Source organism: Eleginops maclovinus, chromosome 18, assembly GCF_036324505.1.
Source record: "Eleginops maclovinus isolate JMC-PN-2008 ecotype Puerto Natales chromosome 18, JC_Emac_rtc_rv5, whole genome shotgun sequence".
NCBI lineage: Eukaryota > Metazoa > Chordata > Actinopteri > Perciformes > Eleginopidae > Eleginops > Eleginops maclovinus.
In genome coordinates, this window is record NC_086366.1 from 7880552 (window position 1) to 7902167 (window position 21616).

At 39.7% G+C, this 21616-nt stretch overlaps 1 protein-coding gene across 5 annotated transcripts in view; it reads left to right on the forward strand.

Moving 5' to 3' along the window:
• The window catches only part of rap1gap2a (RAP1 GTPase activating protein 2a), a 37951-nt gene that overhangs the window by 8958 nt on the left and 7377 nt on the right, over positions 1–21616 (forward strand). For 2 of the 5 annotated variants that reach the window (XM_063906566.1, XM_063906571.1), the window contains exons 2-11: positions 7925–8009; positions 13643–13678; positions 16658–16690; positions 16907–17128; positions 17230–17333; positions 18524–18602; positions 19537–19590; positions 20320–20403; positions 20498–20598; positions 21331–21460. In XM_063906566.1, the coding sequence (XP_063762636.1) occupies positions 7925–8009; positions 13643–13678; positions 16658–16690; positions 16907–17128; positions 17230–17333; positions 18524–18602; positions 19537–19590; positions 20320–20403; positions 20498–20598; positions 21331–21460 (928 nt within the window). Of the gene's footprint in view, positions 1–7924; positions 8010–10776; positions 10895–12491; positions 12756–12879; positions 13446–13642; positions 13679–16657; positions 16691–16906; positions 17129–17229; positions 17334–18523; positions 18603–19536; positions 19591–20319; positions 20404–20497; positions 20599–21330; positions 21461–21616 lie in introns of those variants that run through there. The other 3 variants (XM_063906570.1, XM_063906568.1, XM_063906567.1) reach the window with 3 other exon arrangements.

Sequence of the window (21616 nt, forward strand, 5' to 3'; positions counted from 1 at the left end):
TGGTGTCTGGTACGCAGACACTTGGATTAAATACAGGCGTTATTGAGAGAGGAAGGGAGAGTGGAGAGCAATGGATTATCCTTTCTCTTTAACCGGGTTGGCCCAAGTGTGGCACTGTGTTTGCAGGAATGGCACCAGCATGCACACCACTACTTTATCGCCAAGTCAGTGGTTGTATAGTACATTCACTTTTAAAAGGCTTTTAAGATAAGGACTAACCCATGTGCTTGGAAAACATAATCATCTAGGTAACGTGCTTGGCTGTGTTTGCTGAAGCGACTAATTTCCCAAAATCCAATAAAGAGCAGGAAGTAGACACTAATTTTAGCATACACTGGGATACATTCAGATTCTTATCAACACTACCAACCATAGTTATTCACTAATGAAATGCTCCTTGGCCTTGAAAGTGAAGGGTTAGCCAAGCATGCAATTTTGTACAACTTAGGAAACCCCTTATGTTGCTGTGTTTAAACTTTTGAGTTCAAAAATTAAATTAACCTACCAGTCACAGCAGAAATGATTGGCACCAAACCAAATCAGAGGCAGAACTAAACATTGGCTGGAAAAAAGACCAAAAAGTAGTCAGCTAATGTTATCAACGGAAACCAAAAACCTTTTAAATTAGAAACAAAACTCTACCTAACTTAAAACTATAATAACGGTTGTACTGTGTCAGGCACAAAAACAGAACACTTTTACCATTTTGGAGTCTCACAAGAACCACTTGAAGGTCTCTGAGCGTATTTGTTGGCATGTGTTGGTGTGTGTGCTTGTTGACATGGTTTTCAGTCCGTCACATATAGAAATTGTTTTGTTTGAGGCAATATGTGATTCTCCTTAACTTTTGTTTATAGGTGAAATAACGTCTGCAACAAATCCCACTCGCACACACAACAGGTTTGAATGTGCATGGCTTGATGATGGTGGAAAAGACGATCATTTTTCTTCCGTGCTTAATTGCTAATTATATGAGATGAGTTGTTTATGTTTGTCTTGTTTATGTGTGCACATGTGTGTTTGACTGTTTGTGTGTATACCATCATAGCCAATGCTCATGCTGTTAATAGGGATAAGGACACCGACACACACAGCTGCGTTTTTTTCTACTCTATCAGCAAGACATTCAAATGTATTTATATTTATCATATTTCTGCTTGCCAACTCTGTAGTTAAGGAATAATTGTGTTGGTACATATATATATATATATATATATATTAATTTATAAAAGTAGCAGATGTCTTTTCATGAGGCATGCTGCCCCCTCACCACCCGTCTTCCAATCCTCTTTTCATAATGATTGTTTCTGGTTGTGTGTCTGGAAAAGTCATATCTGCAGTGTGCTCTCATCTTTATATCTATTCATATCACCGTCAGGGCGAGGCCTGGCGTTCCCACAGGAAACAGCCGGTGACTTGAGTGCAGTTGCCTTCTAATTATTGCTCCTATGACCTCTACACATATCTGGGCATATCTGAGATGCCTGTAGTCCCCTGTTGGGCAGCTGACTCATACTTTCATTTCTTACCTCTATTTGTGGAGTGGACTTTGTAACAAGAATGGACAGATAGATACTAGAGAAGATGGTGGAAAGAAGATGGTGAAAATTGGGAGTTATGACAACATGTGTCCTGGCGTTGTACTTTCCAATGCAACAGATTATCTAATCTAGTAGTTTTGCTAAACTAGCCCCCAAACATGAAGAATAATCCCTTGTTCACACGTTCACTAATATAAACTCAACGGAATACGTTAATGAGCATTAAATAAAGACTTTAAAGGCTATGTTTGGAATAGTTACACATACATGTGTTTGTAACCATTACCAAATACATTTTGTATGCATAAAGCGTTTGAATGTGTCTTTAGTTAAGTGTTTTGTGGATTGCATTAAATTGGCAAAAAAGACAATTACAAATTATGATCATTTAGGTAAACAGCTGCACAGCAGGTGTTTTCACACGTTTAAAATATCGCTCTTTGCATTGTGTAATTGAAGGCTTAATGTTAATTTCTATTAGATGTGCTTAAATCATGAGAATAACATTAGTTTTGCAGATATTTGATCATAAACTATTCAACCCATTAAAATTCAGTTTTGACGATTCATAGAAAATAACTGTTGGTAAACTTAATGCAGTTCATTAGATATGACTGCCTGTTAGAAAGTTAGAAATGTACCCAGGCATTTCACTTCAATGTAAATCTCATGTTGCTGTTAAAGTCAGTCTGCAATGAAGTGTTGGACCAATTATCTTTAGTGTCTTTATAAATCTTTAGTTTATGACATTATGAGCCTTAATAATTTCAAATGAGTGAAAAAGCAGCCGTTAAAATCTTTAGCTGTTCCTCAAAACACTACTCACATCTCCTGTACGATGTATTTCCATCTCGTAACTTTGGTTTAAGTAACAAGCATCGCCACATGCCTCCTAGCACCAGCCTCTTAAAGTGCTCATTAGAGCTGCATCTGTCATGTCTCATATGATGTTGCGGAGGACTTCGCTGTGTGACCGGATTCTTTACTATCTCAGTCTGCGTGCGGGATTATACATCAGGGTTGACAGGTCCTATACCTTCCACAGCAGGCCATCTATGCTCTCCATCTCCACACTACCCTCATCTTTCTCCTTTTCTCTGCCTCTAATTACTGTTGTATTAACTCCATTAGAGAAACCATCAGTTGTCTAATTGTGCAATTGACATGAGGATCGGGTTCCTTATCAGGTTTCATAACAAATATGAAGCCCATCACAAGTACGAGTAACCCCCCTGGGAGAGGCTTCCCGCAGCTCACCCTCTCCTTTTTTTTTGTCTCCCCCTTATACTCTCCTCACCCTCCATCACCTTGCTGCACTATTTGAATCTCCTCTTCCTGTGATCGGTCCATCGTGTGGGGTTATATGTAGCTGTTGTTCCCCTATCTTCAACCACTCTCTTTCCCTCTCTGTGTCCCGGCCTGTGCCTTCTGTCCTGCCGTCCTAATCTTATCTCAAGGGGGGAATCAATACAAGAAATAACGGAGACATATTACCATCCTTCCTCTATCTGTCTCTCTCTTTCTTTCACACAAACATCACCACCGGCCTCATTAGATTAACATGATTACTGTGCAGATGTAATTAATGTTGAATCAATGATAATTAGCAGCAGCATAACGCACGCAGGATTATGTTCATGTTGCCGCTCAAAAATGGGACATCTTGTACCAGGTTGGATGTAGATTTAGAGCAGGATCTGCCCTACATTTCCTTAGCAGATTTACAACCACTTAATCTTAGCTCAAGATGACTAAGGCTTGTTTAGTTACACTTTATTCAACAACTCTTTTCCTTAATATCCTTTAAAGTTTACATCTACTGTTGTGGATGAAAGCATTTTTCAGAGGTGATTTCAGCGCTGTTGGCGTAGCGCCCAGCCACAAAGAGAGTCAAACAAACCAACACAGCTGCCACATGTTCCCCGCAGCCAGTATTTACTGTGAAATAATGCAATTGTGTGGCAAACGCTGCACTTTGGCCAGCCATGCAGTGTTTGTACCAGCTCTGAGCCAGGGGTTTAGATGTAATTTGACCTTGTGATTTCATTTCACAGCCCAGTTGCTTATTTCCTCGAAGCCAACATTGAAGGTATCAACAGAAAATATATCTAATCACACATTTATCCATCAAGTCAGGACTGAAATTGATAACACTGTGCTCCTCTTGAGAGGCACAGCTAACTTTGCAGCATTGTAAGTCTCCTCTTTCGCCGCCAAAAGCAGCGTTGTTTACTCTTTTACAGCAAGGTGTGTCCCCCGGATTTCTTACTACCGTTCTCCTATGTGTTCCCTTTTTAGTTGTCCTTTGTGTGTCTTCTCCTTACTCTCCCTCAACAGACAATTGTGTTGTCATCAGACAATTATGGGAAATCCTTGATTACATCGAAGCCCAACATTAGTAATTGGTTAGTTTGCTATAATATCAACCATGGCAAGGTTAATGTTAAGAACAAATTGTGGCTATCACAAATAAACTATGGTAAAGTTATGATAATGCATTTTAAACAGTTGATTAAGGGTTAAAGAAAGAAAATGCAAAGCTAATGCAACTAGCCCCAGTTTTTGTCTCGAAAATATTATAACTTACTATAATACTGTCATTTGAGGCATAGGTAAGCATCTGTTCTTTAAAAACAAATGAAACCCCTTTTTTCTTGAGTCATTTAACAAACATGCTTTTTTTCGGAAGGCATTTCCTTGTATACTTTGCAACTATAAGCATTAGGATGAAACATGTTTACATATTAAGCCATATAAAAGAAATCCTTTTAACCCATTTCTCAACTTACAGGTCTATTCCCTAAACCAAAGAAATATGTCCGCTCACAAATGACATGTTCTTGCTTGTTTTGTAAGACTAATGTTTTCATATAAAGAAAAAGAACATTGAAAGTAACATCAATAAGGAGATTCATAACTGGAATAACCTTTAAAATGTATTTCAAATGGTCTTTTTCTGGCCCCTTTACTTGTTTAGCTCTGTGACTGTGAAAGTTAATAGATTGTAGGCACAACATCTACGATCGCTCCTCTATGAAAGTCTGCTGTGGTGCACTCCCATCCACCACACCCTTACTTTACACCTTTTAAAAGGACACTTGTTCCTGCTTTGGCAGTCTATTTTTGCCACACATAAATCATAAGGTGATTATTCGTCCAATGTAAACACAGTTCCTAAGGACACTGTCTGTCATTTGATGCTTAGCCTTGAGTGCACAGATCTCGTATAATCCTCTTTCCAAAGTTCCCTCTTCTGACTCATTTTCTCCATGACCTCTTCTTCCTAAATAGTTTCCTTGCTTCCTCACTCCTTCTCGCTCAGTATGTGCACTCCCTCCATCCTTCCTGGGTGGGAGTAAGTGACGTAGCTTTTATTTCATTGCCACAGAGACAGTCCAGGCTGCAAGGACACCGGCTTGTCGTCTCTCCCTCTTTATTTAATGGACACAAGCAATTTCCCTCTGCAAACAGCATCTCTCTGTTTGCGGGTGTTGGTGTGTGTGTGTGTGTAGGACACACCGATACAGGTCAGCTGTAGAGACACAGCAGGGATCTGCCCTCTTAGCAAGCCTTTACTTTCACAGGTCAATCACACTGTGTCCTCCTTACCTGTGGCTGTGAGAACAAAGAGGAAGAACAATGAACAATGTCCAGCAAAAAGAAGAACTTGCTCATAAGGCTCTTTTAAACACCGTCCACCCTTGGTTACTTTGAGCTAACATACTGAAACATAACATACACAGCAGGACACAGTGATGCATTGTGTGAAAGCTGAACCTGTGGAAAACACTGGCCAGTAAGGGCTTTTCCTCTGGACAGTGGAACAAATATGGTTGAACAGGAATTTGGTTTTACCCTGCAGTGACCAGGAAAATCCTCCGGCTTTGGTTTTTGCTTTGACTGTTGCTGTTTGAGGTAGAAATTAAGGGGGAAATGACAATGAACTGCAAGGAGTGCTGGTGATTAAATTAAGTCACGAAAGGGGTTGAAACAACAACCAAAAAAGTCACCTTTTTTGGCAAGCTGTTGCTACCTCGGGTTCAATATTTCACATGTATATGCGCCAGTGTTTTCGCTACCCAAAACCACTTGACACTAGCCTGGTAATACCTGCCTGTTTGACTTTGATTCTCTCCGGCATACAGTCTGGAACAGCGTCATTGGATTTGGATTACTGTAATGGGTGGAAACTTGTCTGAAGTTTAAATCCATTGGAGTTTCCTTAACTAATCACTAATGTTTGGTAATGACGTATGTTATGGGCTGAAGGGCAGGCTCTGACCTGATGCCTCCTACTTCCGCTTTCACAGTAGTAAACAAATCGCTACCTGCGAGCGTGGCTGTCAAAATGGCTGTCAACGACATGTGTCGATGTTGTCAATGTAACCGAAGGATTCAGGGGACAATTCGTAACTTGAAACAATTATTTGAAAAAAAGGAAGAATTCCTTCAAGAGTTGAAACAACCGAGCAGATAGCTAGTAGCGTCTCTTCCTCCGTCGCCTTTGTTGAACTACAGACTAGACTACAATTCAAAGTCGGCATCAACTTCGACATAATCGCTCTCAACCCCTCCGCCTGTTCGCTGATTGGACCGATAGAATTCTGAATTCCAGTAATCGTACGTAATGAGTTCTTGCCCAGTCTCACTTACAGGAGCAAAATGAAATTGGGCGGAAGTACGTAGGCTGGTATAGCCAGGCTAACTTGACACAGCCACAAGAGAGAAGGAAGAATAAGCTATTAAGGACAGAAGCAGCTTATTAATTTTAAATAAGCACTTAACTGAAACTATTATCTTTCCATTAGGGCTGTAAAAAAAATAATATCATAAATATAACGGTAAACAAGACATTGCACTATCCTAATACGGCATTTTTGCTGTCTTTTCCTGGTTTTATAGGGTGCATTACAGTGAAGTTATGTCACTTATGAACCCTCGTTTTATGGTTCGCCCTTAAAAGTTAGAATTGCAATCAGAAAACGTTATTTATCTCGGGGGGGAAATTGTGACGGTTGCATCAGTAAACTACATTTTTATATAAAAATGTGCAATAAAGACAGCCTTGAAGACACTCGGACATGGCATCTTAGGCATAGGAACGAGGTAGAGGACTTTCAAAAAGTAATTATATCCAGCTTAATGACAATTATTTCTAAAAAATATAACTGTAAACATTTTGTGAATACACTCATAGTTAAACCTACAATAGGTATTTGATAACAGAGCAAAACATGTGCACTCGATGTGTTGTGTTAATGAATATTTTTTTATATACAACGTGATATATTGATGGTATCAAAACAGGACTTGAGGAAAATGTATTTAAAAAATGCCTCTACACCAATGGATTTCATCGAAATAGACGGCAGGTTTCTGAGGCTAAGCTAATTTTTTGTCAGTCTCCCAGGCACAGCTCAACCTTTCACATTTTGAAATCATTAATGTGCACTCATGTTTCTGAGTACGCTGCAGAGAAAAGGCATGAAAGAGGAGGCTGCGGGTCTCTGAGGACTTCTCTTCAGGTTCCCCTGATGGCCCCTGGGACCCAAGCCACCATCTGATAACTCTCTGCATAATTCCAGTGCTCTCTGGCTCCCTTTTAAACCTTAAAGAGTAGTTAAAATATAATGTAAAACTGAGTATTATTTTTAAAAACCATATTCAATTATGTAATATTGTATTTAATGGTGTTTTGTATGAAAATAACATGCGGTATTGTGCATCAAAAGAGCGTATCAGATTCGACAATGGGAAAATAATGTTGTTTGCAGTCATCAAATAACAGTTATACATCTGTAACAGAGTTAGGATCTGAAGCTTGAATTTGTATGACGTTCTTACCAGTGCATTTTTAGTTTCATTTAAGAAACAGTAGGCTTTTTTTCCTTCTTTTTGAGCAGATGTTACGTGTTCAAAACAGATTTTTTATATTTACATTGCATTTTCTGTTGTCTCCTTTCTCAAGGCGTCTTCTTTCAAGTGTTTAGCAGTACATTTTTAACAAATCCTACTGTCAAAAAGTAGTGGGTTGTGTCCTGAGCGTCCCCCGTGTAAATGACACCTTTGCCTCTAAATGCATTATATGTTTTAGTGGTTTTAATACAGGACAGTAACTTTGTTTTCACAGGCCAAACTCGTTAGCAGGATAAATTGATTGTTGATTTTTGTTTCTTGAGGGCGCTTTGAATTTTATATAACAGTGTTTTTCTTCAGGGTTGATTGAGGGTTAATCAACAGGGCAATATTGGTCTCAGATGTCTTTCGTCTACACACAAAGGACAGAGCATCAGCCTAATCAAATAACTGTGAAAGTGCACTGCAAACCCAAATTAGGAGGGGTGACCTCTTTTTCATTCGTTATTTTGTCCTTTACTTTCCAGGAAACAGGAGCTGCTGAACATTACCAACGTCCCCCTGGGAGAATGTCCCCCCTCACCGCCCCGCACTGCACCACCCAGCATGAAGGTAAACACACACACACCTGCACACATATGGTCGGACATACATGTGAACCCACACATTCAAAGGTTTTCATTGAGGCCTATTGGAAAAGCTATTGATTGTTTCTATTGATTCTGAGAATAATCAATGAGAGACTGAGTGTCAAACTGCTGAGTCATGACACTTCCATTTTCACAACATGACACAAGCGTAACCTAAACTACGATTTGTACAGGCTATGATGTTTTAATATGTCCTTATTAATCCATGGCACTGTTTTATTTTCTGTCCTCTACTTGTATATCCTGGCAGCACATGAATAGCCTAAAGTATAACTGATCGATTTGCATGTATATACAATATGTACTGTATGTAGATTCACTGCATTAAAGTGGTGAAATACAAACTCTAATCCCCAAACACCCTGCTTGATGTTTTGGTTTTATTTTGTTAACATATAATCCATTTTCTATGGCGTGTTATAATCTCATGGAAAACATGCAATCGTATTTGAAAATAGGGCAGCCTCTGTTCAAGCAAGAGTCTTATTTTTTATTTTAAATATTGCTGAACATTGCAATTTAGACCCCATTCTTCCCAGTTTTGCAGTAAATGCTTCTCAAGGCGTCAAGTAATTTAAATGTTCAATATCTGCTTGAAATACTGGTTAATATTTGTTAAATTGTCTCTAGATGCAGGGGTAATAAAAGACTCATAATGATATTGCCTGTTTATATTCCCTTATGTGCAGTTCTGGTATGACTTGCAGTCCTAGGGATGGGTTTCTTATTGCCAATACAAGTTTTATAAAAAGGAAATTTCAATCAAATTCTCTTGGGGTTTAGATTTGTCTATGACAAACTAAAGTAGGAAAAGTGTGGACGCTAAATTGCTATGCTGAGCACAAATTGTGGAGTTCAATCAAACGGTGCCATCAAAGGTAACTTTGGCCAAAGCTGTGACTCGGCAAATTGAAAAAAAACATATCAGAGCAAAACCAAACTGAATGTGAATACAAATGAAATCCATCCGACTGTAGAGGATCATCTTTTCTCAGGTCTTGTCACACTCACTCATGTAGGGACATATTATAGTGCTATCTGACTTTACTTAAATTCTATGAATTGTAATTTGTTGATGTGTCAAAGAGTTAGTACTCACACCACGTTGCATTCGTTCTGAAGAATCGTTCAGTTTTCATCCAGCATAATAAAAGAGAGGGCCCTTTTGCAGGGAGGCAGATTAGCAGGGTGATTGAGAGGAAATAGATGACGACACCTGCGAGAGGAAGCCACTTTCTGCAGTATGTCACCTTGAACTAAGCCATTATTATTGAATCTGCTGAAGACAACACAGAGAGTTGGCACCGAGGGCAGGAAAGCAACAGAAAGGCAATGTTTGGTCATGGTCAGAAACACTGATTGACTGATAAGATGGTCAGGCAATGACAGACAGAAATACCATTTATAGAAAGAAAATAAATGAAAGTGTAACTGAAATACGAAGGCATACATTTACTCTCGCTGTGTGGTTGACTTCTGGTAATTATCAGCCGGCAACCCACAATTTCACCGTGAGCTGAAGTGGTCTAATTGTCAGCTATTCATCATCAACGTGACACTGGTAAAGCAGTTACGATGAGCTGAAATTCCTGTAATCACATTCAACATCAAATCCATCAAAAGCCTTTCAAACTCTGGCTGCTTAAGCTTTTCCCAGCAGACCTTTTTATCATGAAAAGTAAGCCACATGTTCTTAATAACGGTAATAAAAGCTGCGTTCCACTCGGGGAAGGCTGTGATATTGTGAAATAGCTCGCTGGAAAAACACTGGGGCGCTTACTGGAACCGAGCCATTGTTAGCAGTAGTTTTTATTCATGTAATGTGAAGTCATATGAAGTGAGTTTTGAATGACTTTGGAATAATGACACCATGGGCCTCTAGATTAGTTCCCATCATGCCTTGCTTTTAATTTGCAATGCCTCCGGTTCGCAATATCCCTACAAAGGTTGATTTAAGGCACTCAAAGTTAAGGTATAAGAGTTGAGTGGCACTTATACTTCACAAAGTAAGGTAGAAATAAATGAATAACAGGTTTCTTGTTCTTAGGGTCTCTTACTGTCGTTTCTTGCTTCGAAAGTGCTAGCATTAGCCATGTCACTAACAAGAGGGTAAAAAGAGATGCTGCAGTACAGGCAGTATGAGAAAAATAAAGCACTTTTTGAACATTAAAGCATGCCACAGTAGAGGCACAAAATACTAATATGAACCTGAAAATGAGCTTAATCGGGCCTCTTTAAAAAAAAAAAAACCCAAATAGTGCTCAAATCTTCTTGTGTCCATTTTATATGTTGGATAATTCACTACTCATAAATACAAAGCACTCCCATCTGATTGCCCAGTTTGCATGTCGTTGCTATGCAGCGCAGCTATTGGCATTGCTCTTCTAAGACAGTGGCCATAAAGATGATTCTCCTGGAAGGCCACATATGAAGCAGAACTGGAGCTACTTAACAACTGAGTGTCCTTTGTGAAAAAAATAAAAATAGATTTAAGGACAGTTTTTCTGTTGTTGAGACAGGTGCTTAAACTTGGAGGTCAGGAAACAGTGGTGGGTAAGGGTTGAATTATAATAGGGGGATTAATGCACTAAAGGAAAGTCGGTATTATTACACATAATGTAATGTGTGTAAGTGTTTGTGTCTATCCGTGTGGAATAACCTGTTCTATCCCTAAGATTCAGTTTGCTGAGTAACTTGAATTTCCTGTTTGAGCTCAAGGCTTTAAAAAGCCAAATACACTGTAAAGGAAAGTGAGAGGCAAGTCACTCTCCAAATGTAGACGAGCGGTAAGAATAAGAGAAAGACAGAGAAATTAGTGGGCTCAATGTTTTAGCAGCTGTAGCTAAGGTAAGTCTTGGGGGGTGACTCATGAAACAAGTACACAGTCTGCTATTGAGTAATGTAATGTTTTCGGATCAAAATGTGTGGTGTACTGTAGTCTAATTCAAGCAGCAATTTAACCCAAATTTGAACATTTCTCTTTGCAAATCTTCTCATCATTTGCTGACCATATCTATCGTGTAAATACAACATCCACTGTCTTTAAATAATAGCTTTCAGGAGAAAGAGCACAGCATATCTGAAACTTTTAAAGTATTATTTTCAGCACATTTACACCCACATGTGAATCTTTCACAGCAATATTTCGTAACACAGCGACCAAGCCAAAACTGAATTGACTCGCGTATCAAATACAGATGTCAGCCGGTGTCCCAGGTATCTGACACATAAGAGTGTTTAAGTCTTTCTTTACATCTGACAGTCGTACAGCTCGCTGCAAGCTCAGGCTTATCCCTTCATCATGCCGTCACCTTCTTGAACCAGAGAAGGAGTGGTGTTGTGGGCAGGAGAAAAGAGTCTGTGCTTGTACCACTCAGTCATGCTAGCACAATGTTGGCTGGTATTTTTTAACAACTGCACTGAACTAGAAACAGAGAGTTGCTATTGTGGATATGGTTAGAGCATAACACCTGTGTTACTCCTGTCAGTTCACTTGGAATAAACAGAGCAGAAAGGTAATAAAGAACTAATGAAAGAACTAACTAACTAATAGCAGAAGCAGCATCTAGCACAGTTAGCTAATTTTCATTTAACTCCTTTCCACCCGTTTTTAAATACTGTTTTTCTTAGATTTAAATCATGTGATATTCCTTTAATCCTGGAGATAACACGATGAGACACGGAGGCCTCTGTCCCTGTCTGTAACGTCTCCTCATTGCTGTCAATGTGCGGTTCATTGTGTCCATGACTTTACATGAATATGTGTGAATTCTAGCAGCCAACAAGTCTGTCAGTCAGGCAGGCTGCAGGCAGCTGATCTAATCTGCCTGCACTCTGCGATAGCCCAAGCGCGTTGCCAGGGGAGATAAGAGATGCAGATGTTGTTGCCGGGCTAAAGAGAGAAAGAGAGGCAAAACACACAAAGAGGCGGCATAAAGAGGAAAGAGAGTAAAGGAGAAGGAAACTGAAAAATAAAAGAGGGATAGGTGTCTCTCGTCCAAGCACCTTTTCTGGTCACCGCAGTGGATGTAGATGATGAATGAACACTCTGTAATCACCGCAGGATCCTTTTCATATTGCCAGGACAAGCTGCAACAGTGTGTCTTTTAAACTGCCGTGGTCAAGTCGAGTACAAGCAGCTTTTATCTTGATGGATTCAAGGAAAAGAAAAGATAAGACCGCAAAAGCTGCTTTTTAGAAATAAACCTGCTTCCTTCCCCTTGTAGCCCTCATACAATCCCAGTAACCATTAAACCAGACACACACACACACACACACACACACACACACACAACACACACACACACACACACACACACACACACACACACACACACACACACACACACACACTTAGATATAGTTGGTGCTGTTTGCTAAGAGTGCATGCTGACTGCCATAGTTGCTATCTAAAAGATGTGTTGTATATATTGTTGGTCTGGCTGTCTGGTGTTGACTCTGTTCACAGCACTGTATCGGCTTACAACACTTCTAACTGGTTAATATTAACTGCTTGATAAGCTGTGAGTGTGTGCGTGTGTGTTGTTCTGTCTGCACTGGGAGTGGTTATGATAATGATTATGGTAACCAGCGTAGCACATTTTTATTACAGTGATGCAAAATGTAGTCATTAAAACATGTTTACCATCTGTATACGGTGATTCAAACACTTCTGAAGACTTATCTGGTTATGAGCTACAGTTTATTGGTAAGGCTTTTATTTCCTCTTCAATTGTGCTTTATGACATCATCGAGTGTTTAGCTCCCAGACTGGTGCCTTTATAAGAGCGATAGTGCATGTTAGTGTGTGGGATTGGCTGAAAAAGTCATTTAAAGTAGGTTAAATACATGTATATATACAGGGGTTGATGTTTATATATAGTTGATGTTTTATCAATGCTTGTTTTCATTGGTTACAACATGATTCATGGGGTGTGAACCACTTAAAGAGAAACTACGCTGTTGTGAATTCTTTATAAGGAATGTTTTGCGACACTTTTTTTAACAGGAAGTTTAATTTTGTGCCATGGTTATGAGTGAGTTGCATAACTGAAACAGCTAGGCATACATTGCATTTACACAAAATACATGTGAGGAAATCTGAGGACAAAGACCCTGAGCTTGGAGCCCATTATCACCCTCACAGCTTGTTTATGTGTCTGGACGCTACGGAGACAGAGAAGTGTGAATGCACTCGAAGCAGCGTGTGTTTGTTCGAGTGTGTGTTACTTTGTGGGGAAGTGGTTGCTTATCAGTGTGTGTGCATGTGGGTTCGAGAGGCTGGGAGTCTCTCCCTTGCCTTGCCCTTTTGACACGGATAAGTTTACACAGTAGAGGAGAGTCAGACAGAGTGAGCTGGTGGGTAATATCTGCAGCAGTCAACACCAATGTAACCCATGTAAGACCTTTAAATTGAGACATTTTGGTTCTGCTTTGAGTGTCGAAACACTTGTTGAAAGTGCAAATTAGAGTCAAGGAAAGGGTGTTGTACTGACGAAATGTGTTTTTGGTGTCAGCAGATTTTAATGATGCTTCGGAAGTCAAAGTTTAGCACTCTGTTTTATATGCTTTGCATTCTTCGTCTTTCTGTTTCAGTCTGCAGAGTTCTTCGATATGCTGGAGAGGATGCAGGTAAGACATTTTCATTCATTCTTTTCCTGTTAATCCATTATTTTCTGTTCTGTATTTACCGCCTCTATTTCCTCCTTTTGAGAAACATTTGCAGCATGTTTGTGCCAGCTGGAGATTTTTGCACCGGGTACATTTTGAACATATTGTGAGATGGTATCTTTCCTTTTTCTTATTCCCCGTCCATAGCCAGATTTAACATGTACAAGAGGTTGAGAAGGCTATTGATGATTCAATCAGTATAGGTCAGCCCGCTGGGTTCAGCCTGTTGCTCATGGTATTACTTTTTTCTCCCTGTCTGTATGGATTTAATCGATTTTCAGTCTTTCTCTTTCTGTATGACACTTCTTTGTGCCCCCCCTTGGGCACAAGCTTTGAATAGTCTGTGGACAGATGGGAGGATATCAAAAAGGAGGGGGATTGGAAGAGGAAGAAAGTGTGATGAGCAATTAAAGAAACAGGAACAAGTGGCCAAAAGAAGATTCAAAAAGAAGGAGAAATGATTTTTGCAGATTCTTTAGAGGGAAGTTATGGTTTACAATGAGATCTCCAAGTGTGAATCATGTAGTCTTACGAGGTCTGGTCTCTGTAAGTGTTCATAAGTTGAGAATAGAGTGACTTTATCGCAGCATGGTCAACATCCAATAAGTGATCACTGATATAAATTAGGAAGAGAGAGTAGGTTTTATGAATCTATCCATACATCAGTACAATAAACTACCCCTCAAAAAAGGGAAGACTTTTTTCACCTACTGCATAGAACACCTCTTATTATTTTTCTGTTTATATTCTTTATGTTCTTTTTAATCAATAAATCGCATGAAAAACATCAAAACCCACAATGGATTGATCCTAAAACATGCATTACAGTCTGCCTTATATGGGTTATTACTCTTTTCCAGACCTACTTTGCTTTGGTCGAGATGTTCCTTCAATAGAATAAACAGGGACACAAATTTATTTTTGGGTCAACATCTCAATCTGCTGCTAAAATAGTTCCTAACAAATGCTATCCAAGTGAAGTAACCCAACATTTGAATGGGAACAGTTTTCTATGAAAAAATAGTCTTAGGTGCCATTAGCTAGGAAAATTGGACTGAAAATTATGTTTTTGTGTAGAATAAGTCCAACCGCTGTGTTTTTGAATCATGACTTCCCCTTAATAACACAGAAGAAGACAGGCAGGAGTTATGCTGCTCTGGGAGCTACAGACGCATAGCTCACTGAAGACATCGGCCGATATATTCGGAAAGTGTGACTGGTTGATGACATTCAGTCAATGCATGGCGATCATCAAAGAGTCTCTCACACACATACAGAAACTGCACACCTCATCCATCTTTTCTGACCCTCAGCTTTCATCGACCTGCTCTCTTGAGCTCTGCCGTCTCTTGCTCAACATATGGAACTCAGTGTTTCTTCAGTACTGTTATCTGGATGGTGCCGATAAAGATCACCTTTTTGATCCTCATCTCTTTTTCTCCTCTCCTTTCTTCGTCATCCTGTAATATCACCTCTTTACACCTGTGCCTTCTTCTCCCTCCTTTATCCTCTCCTTGTCTTTGTCTCTCAGTCTGACGGAAAATAAAAAAGGCTCTTCAGTGCGTTTTGTGATCAGTCTGGTATTGTTGACGATGACTCCCCCGTGACTGTAACAGCTGCTCCATCAATATGCACTCACACACACCACTACAGAGCAGACTGAGAAATATGTGTGTGTGTGCATGTGTCCAAGAGTCTTTTCTCGTACAAATGGATTCTTGGTATGACTGGTGGCATTATAAGTGGTGGTAGTGGTGTGTATGTACGGCACTCTGATCCCGACAACTCTTTATTTCAACACTCAGTCATGTAGACAAGCTATTCCACGGGGCATTTACCATAATTGGCCAATTTAGTTTCAGTCTAATAGATTGGCTTTTCATATCTAAATAAATATAAATACAAAACTCTGCAGCCTCAGTTCATTTTCTAAGTTCTGCTGTGTCCCAAAAAAGGGACACGGGAAAAACAAACTATTTCTGGGAGCTGGATTCAGAGGGATATAATGATTGTATGTATTACCTGAGTGTGTGTCTGTGAGTGTGCATGGACGGAGAAAAGTAAATTAGCATGTATGCCTCATTCATTTGTGTGGCAACAGAGACAATGAGGTATGAGAGCAAGATACTCGGGGACAGGTTTTAATGCAAAATATAAATCAAACTTTCTCTTTTTGACCCTTGTGCTTTTACATCCTCATGCTGCGTACGGACACTAATAAGGTCCCTAAAGCTGAAGAGACCAAAAGATGGAAGGTGTGACCAGAGACACTAGCACACATCTCTGCATGTTTCCTCCCGCTGCTTCATCATGCCTCCTGATTTGCTCTGTGGTTGTTCTTGTCTCATCTGTCAGCCTTTGAAGGAATCCGACCCCCCCCCCCCCCCGTGAATGCTTTTCAGATTTTTCTCAAGGCTTTTAAAGAACAAAATCAATTGCCTCCTGATTTGATTGATTATAAGTTGAATGAACTCCAACTGTCAATTGATCCTCTCTGGACTGCCAGTTTCCTGACTCCTGCTGATGCGGAATATAAATGAGTGGCTGTCCGTAGCGCTGCGCCCTTAGTGCTGCGGACGGGCCTCAGCACTATTTAGAGGTCATACACCCGAGCTGTGCTACGCTAGCAGACTACCAAACAACTACAGGCTCATAGCAGCTTTTAACCCCACAGGCTACTGAATCAAAACACCCCCAACATCATCAAGGGGTGACACACCCTCATTGATGCTGGCTGATGACTGTGCATTTCAGGCTGTTGCATCATCAACTCGAGAGTTCATTTTGGCCTAAAAAGTTGTGTTACCTTTCTGTTCCTGTGTTTGTGACTGTGCTCGCAGCTGTACATACATGTGGTGGTAGTTGGTGAAGTTAAATTATGTTAAAATGAGTCCGTTTAACATTGTGTGTGTGTGTGTGTGTGTGTCCTCTATTTGACAGGATGACTACATCCCCTACCCACGGATAGAAGACGTGAGTCATTTCTAACTCACTTTATTCAATCCTTTACACCCCTCTCATGTGTAACCACTAGCTAGAAGTGTTTCTGATAATAGATCATTCATTTTAAGAAGTACTTCACAAGCTTAACTTGTGAATTTATTATTCTGGAGAACTGCATGTCCCAGAGCTTTTTTGTTTGACTATATTTTTGCTTTAATCTTCATCTGTCCTGCCCTTCTGTCCTAGGTCCTGGGAAAAGGTGGTCCGTACCCCCAGGTAATCCTGCCACAGTTTGGGGGTTACTGGATTGAAGATGTGGAGGCACCAGTAGGGACCCCCTCCTCATCAGAGTCCAGTTTCTGTGAGGAGGAAGACGGAGGAGAGGGCTTGAGCCCCGGTGGGGGGCACAACTACCGCCTGGAGTGTAACAGCACAGCTCGCGCCTACCGCAAACACTTCCTAGGCAAGGTGAGTGTGTGTGTATTCATGTCAGGTTCTACTATGAATTAAGCAGAGGCCGTATTTTGTTGTGTTTGACCTAACACTCGCTCTCTATCTCATATATCCAGGAACACATGAACTATTATTGCACTGGCAGCAGCATAGGTAACCTCATCATGTCTCTGAAACACGAGGAGGCTGAGGGACAGGAGTTTCTACGCATCATGCTCAGGTAATGAGGGCGATGAACTGTCAGTGCTAATAACCTGACTCAATGCAGTCAAGGTTTGTCTATGACATACTCAACCTTTTATGTAAAATCCATCTTTCACTTGTGTCTGTCTTTACTGTGTCTGCTTTTCTGATCTGCTTGTTTGATTTCTCTCTTGTTCTCTGATTGGTTACGGTTTTATTCTATTCCACTATGCCTGAGATTATAGCAAGACTATGCTGTTCTCTGAGATTGTGCAGCACATACAGTAAGCACAGCAGGGCTTTGAGATAAATAAATAAAATAAATACTCATAAGTATGGTACAAGTAAGAAAATATTATACTTAAATACAGTACTTGAGTAAATGTGCTCAGTTACATTCCACCAATACTATTTAGTAATACAACTAAAGACAATACGGCTAAGGCTGCTCGATAAGTCATTAGTATTTGGGTATTTTGATATAAAAACCAAAGTTTTGACCTCTAGATGAAATGTCAGAAGAAAATCAAGAAGAGGAAGAATAATATAACCTTAATCGTCACACAGAGGGGAAATTCACTTTCTGCATTTGACCCATCCTAGTGTTAGGAGGGGTGGGCTGCCATATGTACGGCACTCTGGGAGCAGTGTAGGGAGTGCTGCCATATTATCCTGACAGGATCATAATTGTAACATTTTAAGTCAGGAGGCTTCATTTAATGGCCATCTATCCTATAGTTGTTGAGATATTTCCGTCTAGACAGAAGTGGTGGACCAATTATGAAACTGAAACTGTGACATTGCCATTCACAGAGCCACGGTGGCTGAAAGTAAAACTGAAGACTCTCTCTTTCTTCTCTCCTTTCTCTTTCTTGACATGCACATGATCATGATTAACTCTGAGCAGATGTGTGGCGCTTTAGGGGACAGCTTTCCTGACATTATCACAGTTGGTGACATTTTCATCAAAAGGAAAACAATGACAGTGATGCGATGTTTTCCGATTGGTATTGTGGGGGACGAAGGTAGCCAGGTGATGGCTAATCTCCTCTTTGACAGTGGACATAATGCTAGTGTCAGTGTGTATCATTCTGCCTAACACAAGCTGTCCTTTTTTTCTGATTACACTGAACTCACGATGATCATAGCTCCTTCTAAATATCACATCCATGCATATCATCACACCTCTGAACCATCTGACCTGCTTCTGTTCTTGTTCTGTTGCAGATCGAGGATCAAAACAGTCCATGACCGGATCTCTTTAGCAGGAATCAACCAGCTGCCTAGTGTCCCGCAGATTGCCAAGGTAAGAGACAGTTTAAAAATACACAAGGTTTAAAAATAGCCAATCTCTACAAACCCTCTTCACTCCCCGTGTATTCACAGCAACATCAAACATCCTTTGGATATGATGAATTAAGTCTAGTCGGCTCTTAATGGAAAAAGTAGGAGCTCAAGAACGACATCTTTGTGGCATCTTAATGATCTAATAAATAAATCATTGCACACTGTTTCCTACCTTTAATGCAACGCAGGACAAAATATAACAGCAATAAATATGCCTGAATCTGAGTAAATCAACAGAGTAGATGTATAAAAAACAAAGAGGATGAAAGAAAACTGTCAAAACAAACAGAGAAGTTGTATAAATACCATTTCACTAATAAAACCAATAAAATAAGAAGGTAGAATAAAAACAGTTAAATAGAATATTTACTATTTCTAACTTTGTAAACCTTTAGAACCTGAAACCAAACATCAGTAAACGTACCTTGGTAACTGTTAGCTCGCAATGAGTGACAAAAGAAGCAATTCCTGTATTTTAATGAAAGAGATCAATTATTTAGAGGCCGTAGACAGCCTGTCGGTGAAAATCCAAATTCTTGTTTGGAAATACAAAGTGAGATTTCTCTCCTGATAACACACAGCTGGGAAGGTTCTGGCAACCAACATGCTTTTGATTACTCACTTCCAAAAAATAGAAGAACATTCACACATTAAATTAAGACAAATAGAAACATGCTTGCTTTTTATGTAATCTTCCAACAGTAATTATCATCCATGCGTCCCATGTTGCATTTGGAGATTTTTCACTCTGACAAAGACTTTCATAGACCAAAATGTAAAGATGTAAAGATATACATTTCATATATTCAAAAGATATTAACTGTGATGTTTTCATTATTGATTCATTGATTGCCTGTGAGCTTTTTTTGCATAACCTCATCTTCATCTCTTAGCTTCTGTGTGACGATGCCACGGGGCTGAAGTTTAACCCGGCCCTCTACCCCAGGGTAAGTTTATTCTAAACTCCCATAGTGCAAACTCATCGTCAGCAGACTGCCCTCAGCTCAAGTAACCTGTTATCAATTAATTAATTTAAGCGTTCTGCACAGTGACAAGGAGGCACTGGGGGGTCAAAAGTGTTAATGTTACATTCAATAACATCTCCCTCGTTATACCTTCCTCAGTTTCTATATATTCTTCACATGGGTCATTCACTTTGTAAAGGGCCTGGGTTTTTAATTTGAAGGTAACCTCAGGCACCTGTTCCTCTGCCGATTCCTTCATTAACTTTTCACCTTAGCCCTCTCCTCACCTGAAATATAGCACGCAACTTATCACACTTCCCCTCATAAGCCCCCTACCGCTCTAACATCTGGCCTGTTTTGTAAGTCAATTATTCAAAAAATGATTGAGGAGATGGCGATTTCCTAAAACGATCACGATGGCTCTGTTTGCCCTCCTGTGAGCCAGGCGGAGTAGTGAGATGGAGCATGCTTTCAGCCTGTGCCCCGGGAGTGGAAAAATAACCCATCTGTGTCACTGACTGCCTTCTCTGAGGGCCGTAACAGTTTGTTGCATGTCAGCCTGTAACACGGGGCCAAATAAACTTGCCCTGGAGACATTTTTACGAACAGGAAAAACATGTTTTCCGTTCTAGGACAGCAAGAAGAATGTCTGTAACAAGTTAAATAACCATGGGGAGAACTATTGAGTAAGAAATATGTGTTTTTGTGCAGGGATCCCATCTGACAGTGGCTTATGATGAACATGAGGTGAACAACACCTTCAAATTTGGAGTCGTCTACCAGAAGTTTGGACAGGTGAGAAACCAGGATGCTATTGTTAGTTTAGACACATATTATTTGATCTTAAACATTTTGATGTCTTTCATTACATAATGATTTCTTCTCTCAGACATCAGAGGAAATGTTGTTTGGGAACAATGAGGAGACACCAGCTTTCAAGGAGTTTCTGAGCACTCTGGGTGACACTATTGAACTTCAGGATTTTAAAGGGTAAGAGAGGAGTAGAATGTGATTTAATACAATAAGATAAAGGAGTAAAGTGCATAAAAACTGAAAAAAAAGAAGTCAGGATTTGGGATTCTATATAAATTGAAACCAGAGAAAAAAGTCCATAATTAGAAAGATAGTGTATGTCTTTTAAAATGACTTGCAATCAGAATGAGAATCAGTTATATTGTGTTAAAATGAATTTGCTTTGGTGTTTGTGGTGCATTTAAAATACAATGAGAGGAATTTCATTATGAAAATTAAAGGACAAATATATTCGTATTTTAAAAATGCTTGTGAAAACTATTAACGTTACATTCAAATAAAAAAGTATTAAAATAAATGTTTGCAAGAAATGAAGGATGCAAATATGTGCATTATATCAGAATTTAAATTGGTTCAGCTGTGCAGTTAAAAAGAAAGTAGACATTTCTCCTGCTGGTTCGGCTTTAGCCAGCAACCAGCATAAAATGCTTACCAAAAAAGATCAGAGAAAAGAAAGTGCTAAATTGACAGGTAATCAAACGTTGTATACCGTGTTTTTTGCCTGGCAGGCTTCTTTTCTCTATTGTGTTATTAGGACAATAACACATTACGATTCCAGCTTTTGTTTGGCCTCGGGCTTTTTGGATACAGAATGTGATGAAACTGACATTTACAACAAATAAAATGTAATATTATCCTATGACTAAATGCTGGAGGTCACACGGATAACATGTGCTTTAAAAATGTCAGGTTCCGCGGTGGGCTGGATGTATCTCACGGACAAACGGGCTCTGAGTCAGTCTACACCGTCTTCAGACAGAGAGAGATCATGTTCCATGTGTCAACCAAGCTTCCCTTCACTGAGGGAGACGTGCAGCAGGTAAATTATGTCTACAATGGCTTTATTATCACTAGATTTATCTGTAAGATGTTAAAACCAGTCAAATATCGACAATTAGCATGCTTTCCTTCTTGCTATATTGCCATTATGTAAGCTGTGGCTTATTGTTAAATTAGAGGTTTACAAGTTATTTGA